The sequence below is a fragment of the Hoplias malabaricus genome, chromosome 2 (assembly GCF_029633855.1).
Source record: "Hoplias malabaricus isolate fHopMal1 chromosome 2, fHopMal1.hap1, whole genome shotgun sequence".
NCBI classification, from domain to species: Eukaryota; Metazoa; Chordata; class Actinopteri; order Characiformes; family Erythrinidae; genus Hoplias; species Hoplias malabaricus.
The window spans coordinates 26,683,966-26,695,574 of record NC_089801.1 but is presented as its reverse complement, the minus strand read 5'-3'; the positions used below and the strand labels follow the sequence as shown (position 1 = coordinate 26,695,574).

At 34.2% G+C, this 11,609-nt stretch overlaps 1 protein-coding gene across 2 annotated transcripts in view; it reads left to right on the top strand.

The window, feature by feature from the left end:
• Positions 1-113: 113 nt before the first annotated feature.
• gpr107 (G protein-coupled receptor 107) overlaps positions 114-11,609 on the top strand; it is a 34,654-nt gene continuing 23,158 nt past the window's right edge. Inside the window, exons 1-7 of one of the 2 annotated variants that reach the window (XM_066658652.1) lie at positions 114-268; positions 6,571-6,693; positions 8,360-8,410; positions 9,604-9,692; positions 9,934-10,043; positions 10,461-10,492; positions 10,627-10,686. In XM_066658652.1, the coding sequence (XP_066514749.1) occupies positions 170-268; positions 6,571-6,693; positions 8,360-8,410; positions 9,604-9,692; positions 9,934-10,043; positions 10,461-10,492; positions 10,627-10,686 (564 nt within the window). In that variant the 5' untranslated portion in view covers positions 114-169. The remainder of the gene's footprint in view (positions 269-6,570; positions 6,694-8,359; positions 8,411-9,603; positions 9,693-9,933; positions 10,044-10,460; positions 10,493-10,626; positions 10,687-11,609) is intronic. The other variant, XM_066658651.1, reaches the window with a different exon arrangement.

The window sequence follows — 11,609 nt, the reverse complement described above, 5'->3', positions numbered from 1 at the left end:
CTTACTCATTTTAGGCTTCTTCTTCAGCGCCCTCTAGCGTTTGTGCAGGCAAGAGGATATTGTTATCAAGTGGCAGTTCTCCTCAATTCCTAACACTGCTTGCACCTCTATCTGACCTGGAAGTGCTTGGCTACTGTCAGCAGCTGTATTTTTCCCTTCATTTTAAAAAATGGCGATCGACAAAGAATATGTGTTTACGGGTGTTAAGTTGTTTTTCGTTTTTTTCGTTGTAGGCAGCGAGTGTCGGATCCATCACCTTGTACTGAAAGTAAGTGTCAAATGGATTACATTCTTTAGACGTTTTTGGGTGTCAGCTGTAGCATAGGTTGTTGGCCTGAGGAATGAGCTGAGGAATAGCATTAACTCGCAAACACTGTCAGATAATTAGACACGAGGTTTAGTCTGTATTTTATTATCCGACTGTGACAGCGGTCAGTGGGCTAACGTAGAAATGCGCTCGGTTCATTTTACAGTTGGCACAACGGCCCATGGTCTCTTCTTCGTTAACGGAGAGATTTGGCTACCTTACAGTTTAATATGTACCCTTATGTAGTGACACAGTATACTTTAAGCACTTTAAGCTTTGTGCTTCAGAAGTGATAACGCTTATGAATTGGAGTCCAAATGTGTTTATTTTTTATTTTGCGTATTTGGTGTGGAGAATGAAAAACCGGATTTAGTAGATAACGTAAACCAGTGTAATATGAGACGTTGAATACACTCCCTGGACAAAAAAACCCCAAAAAACTATATTCTACACTCTTTGACCATTTTAATCAGCTCGACTTGCCATGTACACTGTCGGTGGCCTTTGTAGCTCTCTTCAATAACAGACTGCTCTGCTTAAAAAATCAGCACCCTTCCGGCCTGTTTTTAACTCCGGTAAAGTTGGTTTCATATTCGCATATTCAGATTTCTTTCTTCAATAGCTCTCAAACGGTGCATGCAAATGACTTAATACTTGCAAAGTATTGTTTTTGGGATGCAAGACAAGCAACTACAACTCAGTTTATGTCAGAAATGTTTGCCATTTAAAAAACACGAAATATATTGTTTTCTATGGGCTGCCGCCATCTCCGCGAGAGCTAAGGGACCGTTTACAAACTACACTACACAGTAAAAACGAAGGTGACGAACCTCACACATGATGTATACTACATCTCCTACCTTCATAAATTTAACCATTACTGGCCCGTGGTGATACATTTTTCATTACAAATTTCAATAGATTTTGAACCTTTTATGATATTGTTTTTAAACAAATTGTATGTGATCAAGTGCCACCCACATGACGTACTACACCTGTTATTTTGGCAAATTTAACCCTTACTGGCCCGTGGTGATACATTTTTCATTACAAATTTCAATAGCTTTTGAACCTTTGATGATATTGTTTTAAAACAAGTTGTATTTGATAAAGTGCCACCCACATGACGTACTACACCTCTTATTTTGGCAAATTTAACCCTTACTGGCCCGTGGTGATACATTTTTCATTATACATTTCAATAGCTTTTGAACCTTTGATGATATTGTTTCAAAACAAGTTGTATTTGATAAAGTGCCACCCACATGACATACTACACCTGTTATTTTGGTCAATTTAACCCTTACTGGCCCGTGGTGATACATTTTTCATTATACATTTCAATAGCTTTTGAACCTTTGATGATATTGTTTCAAAACAAGTTGTATTTGATAAAGTGCCACCCACATGACGTACTACACCTGTTATTTTGGTCAATTTAACCCTTACTGGCCCGTGGTGATACATTTTTCATTATACATTTCAATAGCTTTTGAACCTTTGATGATATTGTTTCAAAACAAGTTGTATTTGATAAAGTGCCACCCACATGACGTACTACACCTGTTATTTTGGTAAATTTAACCCTTACTGGCCCGTGGTGATACATTTTTCATTATACATTTCAATAGCTTTTGAACCTTTTATGATATTGTTTCAAAACAAGTTGTATTTGATAAAGTGCCACCCACATGACGTACTACACCTGTTATTTTGGTAAATTTAACCCTTACTGGCCCGCGGTGATACATTTTTCATTACAAATTTCAATAGCTTTTGAACCTTTTATGATATTGTTTCAAAACAAGTTGTATTTGATAAAGTGCCACCCACATGACATACTACACCTGTTATTTTGGTAAATTTAACCCTTACTGGCCCGTGGTGATACATTTTTCATTACAAATTTCAATAGCTTTTGAACCTTTTATGATATTGTTTCAAAACAAGTTGTATTTGATAAAATGCCACCCACATGACACACTACACCTGTTATTTTGGTCAATTTAACCCTTACTGGCCCGTGGTGATACATTTTTCATTATAAATTTCAATAGCTTTTGAACCTTTGATGATATGGTTTCTAAACAAATTGTATTTGATCAAGTGCAACCCACATGACATACTACACCTGTTATTTTGGTCAATTTAACCCTTACTGGCCCGTGGTGATACATTTTTCATTATAAATTTCAATAGCTTTTGAACCTTTGATGATATGGTTTCAAAACAAATTTTATTTGATCAAGTGCCACCCACATGACATACTACACCTCTTATTTTGGCAAATTTAACTATTTCTGACCCGTGGTGATACATTTATCATTACAAATTTCAATAGCTTTTGAACCTTTTATGAAATTGTTTCAAAACAAGTTGTATTTGATAAAGTGCAACCCACATGACATACTACACCTTTTATTTTGGTCAATTTAACCATTGCTGGGCAGTGGTGATGGGTTTTTGAAAATAAATTTCAATAGCTTTTTAACCTTTTATGATATTGTTTCTAAACAAGTTTTATTTGAACAAGTGCCACCCACATGACATACTACACCTCTTATTTTGGTCAATTTAACAATTAATGGCCCATGATGATGCATTTTTGAGAATACATTTCAATAGCTTTTGAATGTTTATTGAAATTGCTCAGAAAGAACATGTAGCTGTTTGAATGAAGTAATGGTGGGGTAGGCAATAATTTGAGCAGCTTTTTTAACAGGTTTTAAAATATTTTTATTGACCAACTGTCAATATTTTGCAGAATGTAAGTATATACACACAAAACAACAGCAATAGTTATAATCCAAAAAAATTACTTTCAATGTAAAAATTAAGTTGTCTGACTCATGAGAGACATAACTTTTGCCAGAGGTGTACATACAGTAGGTGTATGCAAAATGTTGGTGTATCCACAGGATACATTTAAAGAAAGATGGAGCAGACATTCCCAGAAACAGAGACTGTTTGTCTGTAAAGGGCCATTGTGGATCTAGGACATTGTCCAAGACAAGTAGCAACACATCTCATGTTATGCATTACATAAGGTAGTCTCTGTTTCTGGGAATGTCTGCTCCAGCTTTCTTTAAATGAATCCTGTGGAAACACCAACATTTTGCATACACCTACTGTATGTACACCTCTGGCAAAAGTTATGTCTCTCATGAGTCAGACAACTTAATTTTTACATTGAAAGTAATTTTTTTGGATTATAACTATTGCTGTTGTTTTGTGTGTATATACTTACATTCTGCAAAATATTGACAGTTGGTCAATAAAAATATTTTAAAACCTGTTAAAAAAGCTGCTCAAATTATTGCCTACCCCACCATTACTTCATTCAAACAGCTACATGTTCTTTCTGAGCAATTTCAATAAACATTCAAAAGCTATTGAAATGTATTCTCAAAAATGCATCATCATGGGCCATTAATTGTTAAATTGACCAAAATAAGAGGTGTAGTATGTCATGTGGGTGGCACTTGTTCAAATAAAACTTGTTTAGAAACAATATCATAAAAGGTTAAAAAGCTATTGAAATTTATTTTCAAAAACTCATCACCACTGCCCAGCAATGGTTAAATTGACCAAAATAAAAGGTGTAGTATGTCATGTGGGTTGCACTTTATCAAATACAACTTGTTTTGAAACAATTTCATAAAAGGTTCAAAAGCTATTGAAATTTGTAATGATAAATGTATCACCACGGGCCAGAAATAGTTAAATTTGCCAAAATAAGAGGTGTAGTATGTCATGTGGGTGGCACTTGATCAAATAAAATTTGTTTTGAAACCATATCATCAAAGGTTCAAAAGCTATTGAAATTTATAATGAAAAATGTATCACCACGGGCCAGTAAGGGTTAAATTGACCAAAATAACAGGTGTAGTATGTCATGTGGGTTGCACTTGATCAAATACAATTTGTTTAGAAACCATATCATCAAAGGTTCAAAAGCTATTGAAATTTATAATGAAAAATGTATCACCACGGGCCAGTAAGGGTTAAATTGACCAAAATAACAGGTGTAGTGTGTCATGTGGGTGGCATTTTATCAAATACAACTTGTTTTGAAACCATATCATAAAAGGTTCAAAAGCTATTGAAATGTATAATGAAAAATGTATCACCACGGGCCAGCAAGGGTTAAATTTACCAAAATAACAGGTGTAGTATGTCATGTGGGTGGCACTTTATCAAATACAACTTGTTTTGAAACAATATCATCAAAGGTTCAAAAGCTATTGAAATGTATAATGAAAAATGTATCACCACGGGCCAGTAAGGGTTAAATTTACCAAAATAACAGGTGTAGTATGTCATGTGGGTGGCACTTTATCAAATACAACTTGTTTTGAAACAATATCATAAAAGGTTCAAAAGCTATTGAAATGTATAATGAAAAATGTATCACCACGGGCCAGTAAGGGTTAAATTTGCCAAAATAAGAGGTGTAGTATGTCATGTGGGTGGCACTTTATCAAATACAACTTGTTTTGAAACAATATCATCAAAGGTTCAAAAGCTATTGAAATTTGTAATGAAAAATGTATCACCACGGGCCAGTAAGGGTTAAATTTGCCAAAATAACAGGTGTAGTACGTCATGTGGGTGGCACTTGATCACATACAATTTGTTTAAAAACAATATCATCAAAGGTTCAAAATCTATTGAAATTTGTAATGAAAAATGTATCACCACGGGCCAGTAATGGTTAAATTTATGAAGGTAGGAGATGTAGTATACATCATGTGTGAGGTTCGTCACCTTCGTTTTTACTGTGTAGTGTAGTTTGTAAACGGTCCCTTAGCTCTCGCGGAGATGGCGGCAGCCCATAGAAAACAATATATTTCGTGTTTTTTAAATGGCAAACATTTCTGACATAAACTGAGTTGTAGTTGCTTGTCTTGCATCCCAAAAACAATACTTTGCAAGTATTAAGTCATTTGCATGCACCGTTTGAGAGCTATTGAAGAAAGAAATCTGAATATGCGAATATGAAACCAACTTTACCGGAGTCTGTTTTTAACGGTCAGGACCCCATTTAAGAACAGAGTGAAAGTCTGTGTTTGTAGAACTACAAATGGACAAGGAGTGAGTTTTTTGTTTTGTTTTTGAATTATTATTTTTAATGCCATTCAATATAATTTTATTTTGAACTGGTCAACATTTATTGCAATTAATTTTTTATTTTTTTTTTGGAGAAGTATTCGTGGTCCATGTACATGTTTTGAGGTATCAGTAGTACATTCACTGAGTACCATTGTTTAAAGGAACAATCATTAAAAGCTTAAAGACTAATACAGCTTAAAGTCCATCCATCCATCCATTATCTGTAACCGCTTATCCAATTCAGGGTCGCGGTGGGTCCAGAGCCTACCTGGAATCATCGGGCGCAAGGCGGGAATACACCCTGGAGGGGGCGCCAGTCCTTCACAGGGCAACACAGACACACACACATTCACACCTACGGACACTTTTGAGTCGCCAATCCACCTGCAACGTGTGTTTATGGACTGTGGGAGGAAACCGGAGCACCCGGAGAGAACACACCAACTCCTCACAGACAGTCACCCGGAGCGGGAATCGAACCCACAACCTCCAGGTCCCTGGAGCTGTGTGACTGCGACACTACCTGCTGCGCCATCAGGAATCATACTGACATCTTACAGCCACAATCAGAAATGGTGTAATAAATTAATTTGACCTATGGCTGTAACCATCTGGGGAACTGGTCCTATGGAACAAACTGGTTCATTCATTGACTAAGGCTTTTTTTGTGATCTTTTGTGAGATGATGAAAAAAGTTAATAAATAAATAATTTTCATGTAATTTGCTACACAATTAACTTATTAATTGTTATTTTATACCAGAAGAATCCAAACTTGTATGAACAGAGATGTACAAACCTTAGTTGATGTACTGCTAGATGCTGTATGTATCGACAAGGTTCACTTTAGTTCTTAAACTTACTACGTACATTACATGACTACTTAATTACAAGGTAGTACAAGTGTACTCGTGTCATGAACTTGTTTTTAGGAAGTTACTTTTATGTGAATCATTGTATTTATTCAAGAATATGAACATAAGTTACTCTACCCATCACTTACTATAGTTACTATAATAATGAAATGCTCTCTGAGAAAGTGCTTAGTTATTTTCTTTATATAACTTTTGCTTTATAATTTCAATAATAAAAGTAGTGCCTTGGATGCTGGTGAATGAGACAATGCCTCTAAAACCAATTCTTCTACCTCAGGATGATGTCCGTGAGAGGGTCCATCTCAATACATTTGGTTTTTATAAAAATGGTTTCATGACTGTGAACATGACTGCACTCAGTGTGAGCGGAGCACCAATCAAGGATATCGACAGCTCCACGGTAAGATTTCTCTACAGTGGTTCAGCTGTTAGAATCTGTATAGAACGTTCTTTATTTTCAATTTTATGATTACGATTATGATTCATGATTATATACTAAATCTATCCAAGCAATTTGTGGAATTTAGGGCTTATAAACTATGGTTAGACAATGTGGAAAAAATACTAGATTACATATCTATGGCTATATATATTAGGGCTGGACAATAATTCAATATCAATATATATTTCAATATAAAATTTTCAATAACAATTATATGATTTTTATACACGTAAAATATTAACATATTTCAATATATATTATTTATGACTGATGGTCATTACAGGGCGCTGCCATCAGTTCATTGCAATCAGTTTTAAAGTTAGTTTAAAAATATTAATATTGACAAAGCCAGGAGGTTGTTGTTTGATGGTGGTGTCATTTTGCTTTCAGTTCTTGGCACATTTCCTGTCGCTTTTTTATTGTTTGTATTGATATCGAAATTATATCGTAATCGACTAAAATTAAGAAATATATTGTGATATAAAATTTGACATGTTTCAGTATGCTTTACAATATTTGAAAATACAAATGAATTTTGATGTGAAAAACTTGCGTTGGTCATACTGTAAGAGTGGGTTACATCTATGCCATAAAAGGAAAGGTGGAAAACTGTTGGTTTTGTTTGCTTGTTTGTTTTGATCGCTGCCTTGTCTGCCAATGGAAAGGAGTTTGTAGGTCAGCATAGTCTGTTTTTGTCCTTGGTCTACTGTAAACACTAGCCAGAACACTTAACATGAAATAATTGTTTTGTTTATTAAATGAAAATAAGAATATGTGTAGGTGCATAATACAAATGAAATAAAAACAAACCATTTATTATGCTGTTTGAATCGCTTCTGCCTTTAAAGGGCTTTACGTGTACTCTATTAAACCAAAGGATTAGCAGGAAAAAATGTGCTTCATCTTTTTTTTCTTAACTATTAAGTAATATTGGTGTTATTGTAAGCAAAATTAAGAAGTTGAATGGCTTTTCAGGTTCTTTCAGTGTTGTTTTACAAAAGTGGGATTGCTCCTTTTACATGTTATGTATGTTATAAATATGCCCTTACTACAGTCATGCACATAAATTAGACAGGTGATATGAAAAATGACTACTGATATGATAAATGCTAGAGCAGGCAGTTATGACTGAGACTAGAAGGATATGGTAGTCTTATCGGATTATAACGTCCATGCTTTTAAGAAAGAAAAAAAAAAAAACACTTTTTTTTTTTTTCTCACCATTAGCTATTGCTCCAGTCAGCTTGCATGCTCATGTGTAATGTGTTCATGAAAACTAATGTGTTTATGAAAGGTTCTAAACTTAAACAAATGAGAGAACAGCATTTCCTCACAACTGTAGACATTGCTTTTAAGTGCTTTGAGAATCCAGACCCTTAAATTATGAGTAAATATCTTAGAATTCTGACAGCAAACAAAAATATATAGTGATTGATTAGAGGGCTTATTTATGTACTGCATCTGTGACAGTAATATTGCAAGTCTAATATTACAATAATAATTTAAAAACATTAATAGAATTCAGAAATGCCATTGCTGGGCATTGATGTTTGTTACAATTCAATTGGAAAGATTTTTCCATTTTTCTGTTGTAATTAACATCTTAGTTGTGGCTTTTCAACAGATTGGTTTCAGCCTGGACCGCACAAGTAGCAATGGCTTCTCTACTTATCTGGTAAGTGCATTTTCTGGTCCTCAGATTATTTGATTATTCTTTGCTATGCTGTTAGAAGAAATATAATAACTGTAGTGTGCCACCAGAAACTCATTGCTGTTTTAGACTTCTGTAATGTATTAACTGTAAAATGGAGATTTGAAACCAAAAAGCTTGGTTTGTGCATATGGGATCTACAGGACACAGGGAAATTGCTTTAGATTAAAAAAAAAAAACCTGATGAATTTAATAAAACAATGAGTGTTTACATGAGCTTTAATTATATGATAAAAAAGGATACACTGAACCTATAACATTATTCAATTTGCCAAACGGAATACATCATTCAATATTCTCACAATATATTTAACAACGTTGAAAAGAATAAATATTTATTATAATTATCTTGTTGTACACCTTAGTTTTGACAGTCAGAGTGCTAGATTGAGTTATTGATTGGTGCTGATTTTTTTTGTGAGGTTTGTATTGAAATTTTAACTGACATTTCATGGGATAGCATAGTTAAGGGGAAAATTATAATCCAAATAAGGAGGCAAAATAACTTTTTGTTGGTTTGTCTCCTTGTTTGTTCTTAATCATGCCCCAAGGACCTGCTGACATGATGGAACATGACTTTGACCTAACACTAAACAGAGATTACGTAGGAAATTAACATTAATTAACTACCAGTATGTGTAACATTCATAATCACTGGCATTGCTTTTAAATGATGTACCTGTTCTGTATTCTGGCAGTTACCAAAATATTCAGGTAGTTAGCCTATCAGAAGATCTTATATATTTTAAGTATTGGCCCTATCCTTAGGATAATGCTAGATGGGTCCCCTGTGATGCCTCAGCAGCTTGAGGCTGGGAGTCCTAGAGACCACAGTGGGTCTTGCTCTCTGTGTGAGTAGGTTTGGCCCCTCCCTGATCTCTCTGTGCTTGGTGCTAGTTAGCATGGGCTTCTGTTAGCTATTGGGAAAGATCTTGGCCGTTTGAGTTCTCTTCCAGCTTGTTAAGTGTTGCAGTAATAGCACTGGTTTGGCTGCACACATCTCAGAGAGACTGGTGACACTGTGCAATCAGCAGAGGTCCACTTACTAGAATACTATACTGGATCAAAGAAAATATTTCATTATTTACATCTAATAATTAAAATGAACCAAAAAGGTTTATGATTTTGATCAAACAGCATTCTTTATACATTTGCAGGATGATGGTCTAGAGTACTGTGTTTTGAAAAAGGTGCCTAGCAATGAGTTTGCTGTAGTGCTTCTTATGCTGGACTTCAAAAATAACCTGTAAGTTGAACTCTTAACTCTTAAAATAGTTAATAAAAAATGTATAATTTACACTTCGCACAGACTTAGTGTGTAGTTTAGGGAATGTTGATCTTTAGTGCTTGTATATTATAATCTGGGTGTACCCTTCTATATAAACAGCACAACCACATTTTTAAATGGTTAAATCAATTAACATTCCGATAACGTACATCTTCCCAAAAGAGAGAATTCATATAGATATATTTTTTGCACCTCAAAGAGTGAAGATGAAGACTTCTGCAAATGTAGTCTTCCCTCACATTGTTCCTATGGTGCCAAAGGCTACAGTTAAAGCAGATGAGAAGAAAGTAAAAGAAACTCAGTCTGAAGGTACCGCTCTCTCATCTCATTTCCATTCATCCTGTTACAGTTCACAGATTGTTTGACTGGATGTGGATTCTGTTTGTTTCTTTGATTTGCTCCAGTTGCCAGATACAGATCATTTTAGATATTTAGTCAATTTAGAATTGTTTCTTTCCAGTAGGTCTAGTCTTTTCTTCAAAGTTTAAATATAAAAATATAGGCAACACACTTTTTTTTCTTTTCTGAAACTCAGATTATATTATATTAATTATATATTACTATATTAATTTAACTATATTATATAATTATTTTAACTTAATATAGGAGTGTCAAACGTCATTATATGATGGTAGTATCATTTATCCACACTTTATATTGTATGCAATTTTTTAATATAAATTATATAAATGTAAACTTTTTATGTATCTTTTCTGTCCCTTATAGATGAGAGTAACTCAAAACGGGATGAGACTCTGGTAGGAACACTTTATTTTGGCTGCTTATAACTTGACTGTCATGGCAGTCACATGATGTTTTTTATTCTTTCTTTCTTTCTTTCTTTCATTTTTTTACTGTATACTGCTTTTGTAATATATTGATTTTCTTGTAGAACAAGGCAGATGTCATTTCCTCCCTGCAATGCAAAGATAATTCCACTTACTCATTCCAGGTAAGTGTTAGTGTATTTAGTTTAAAATAACATTAGAGGTCAATAAGTGAACTAAACACGACACAGCAATATTGATGAAAACATTCATAGTGTAGTGTTTTTGGGGACAGTATATTATGTGATTATGTTTTAATTTAAATAGCCCTTCTAGATAGTGTTCCATTTACAGCCTAGCTCACAAAACACATGTACACAGTACATTATTTCTAGATTTGTTATCACAAGCACATTGGGTCACACCTACCAAGCTGGATAAATTTACCTTTGCAGAAAGCCTTACTCTCCTATCCCCATTGTTAGTTTTTGTGCCATTATATTCAGATGTGCTAATACAGAGTAAATATCAATTAAATATTTTTTAGTTTGTTAGGCATTATTTGATTAATATGCTTGTCTATGTGGACTAGCCTGTTGCTCTTGATTCTTATGTAAATATTCAATCCTTATTCAAATATTCCATCAGTTTCCTTTGGTGGGGGATAGATTTTAAACTTGTTTTTTCAATAAGAGAGTAAATTACTTCAGAGAGAAGCTAGTTTAAATTCTTAAAATATTAATTTCATAGTGAGTTGAGATTTATAAATTACATGACTTAATATTTGAATATCCTAACACTTCCTTAATTAACAATAAGCATTGTTCTTTATTCCAGTTTCTGTTCTTCCGCCTTTCTTGGTTTATTTGTCCCTGTGAGCTATTCTAGGTAGTGGTGGAACTGGAATGCTTGGTTTTACTTTGAAAACATTTCTTAGAATGACAGAGGTTTATCACATTTTTGCTCATGTTTGTAGCATGTTAACCACAAGGCTAGACCATATCTCTCTGTGTTGAGTTGTACAACAGTGTGCAAACAGATAAACCCCCTTTTCCCTGTACCCTGCCCTCAAACATTAATAATGCCTACAACTATTACAGAGATCCAT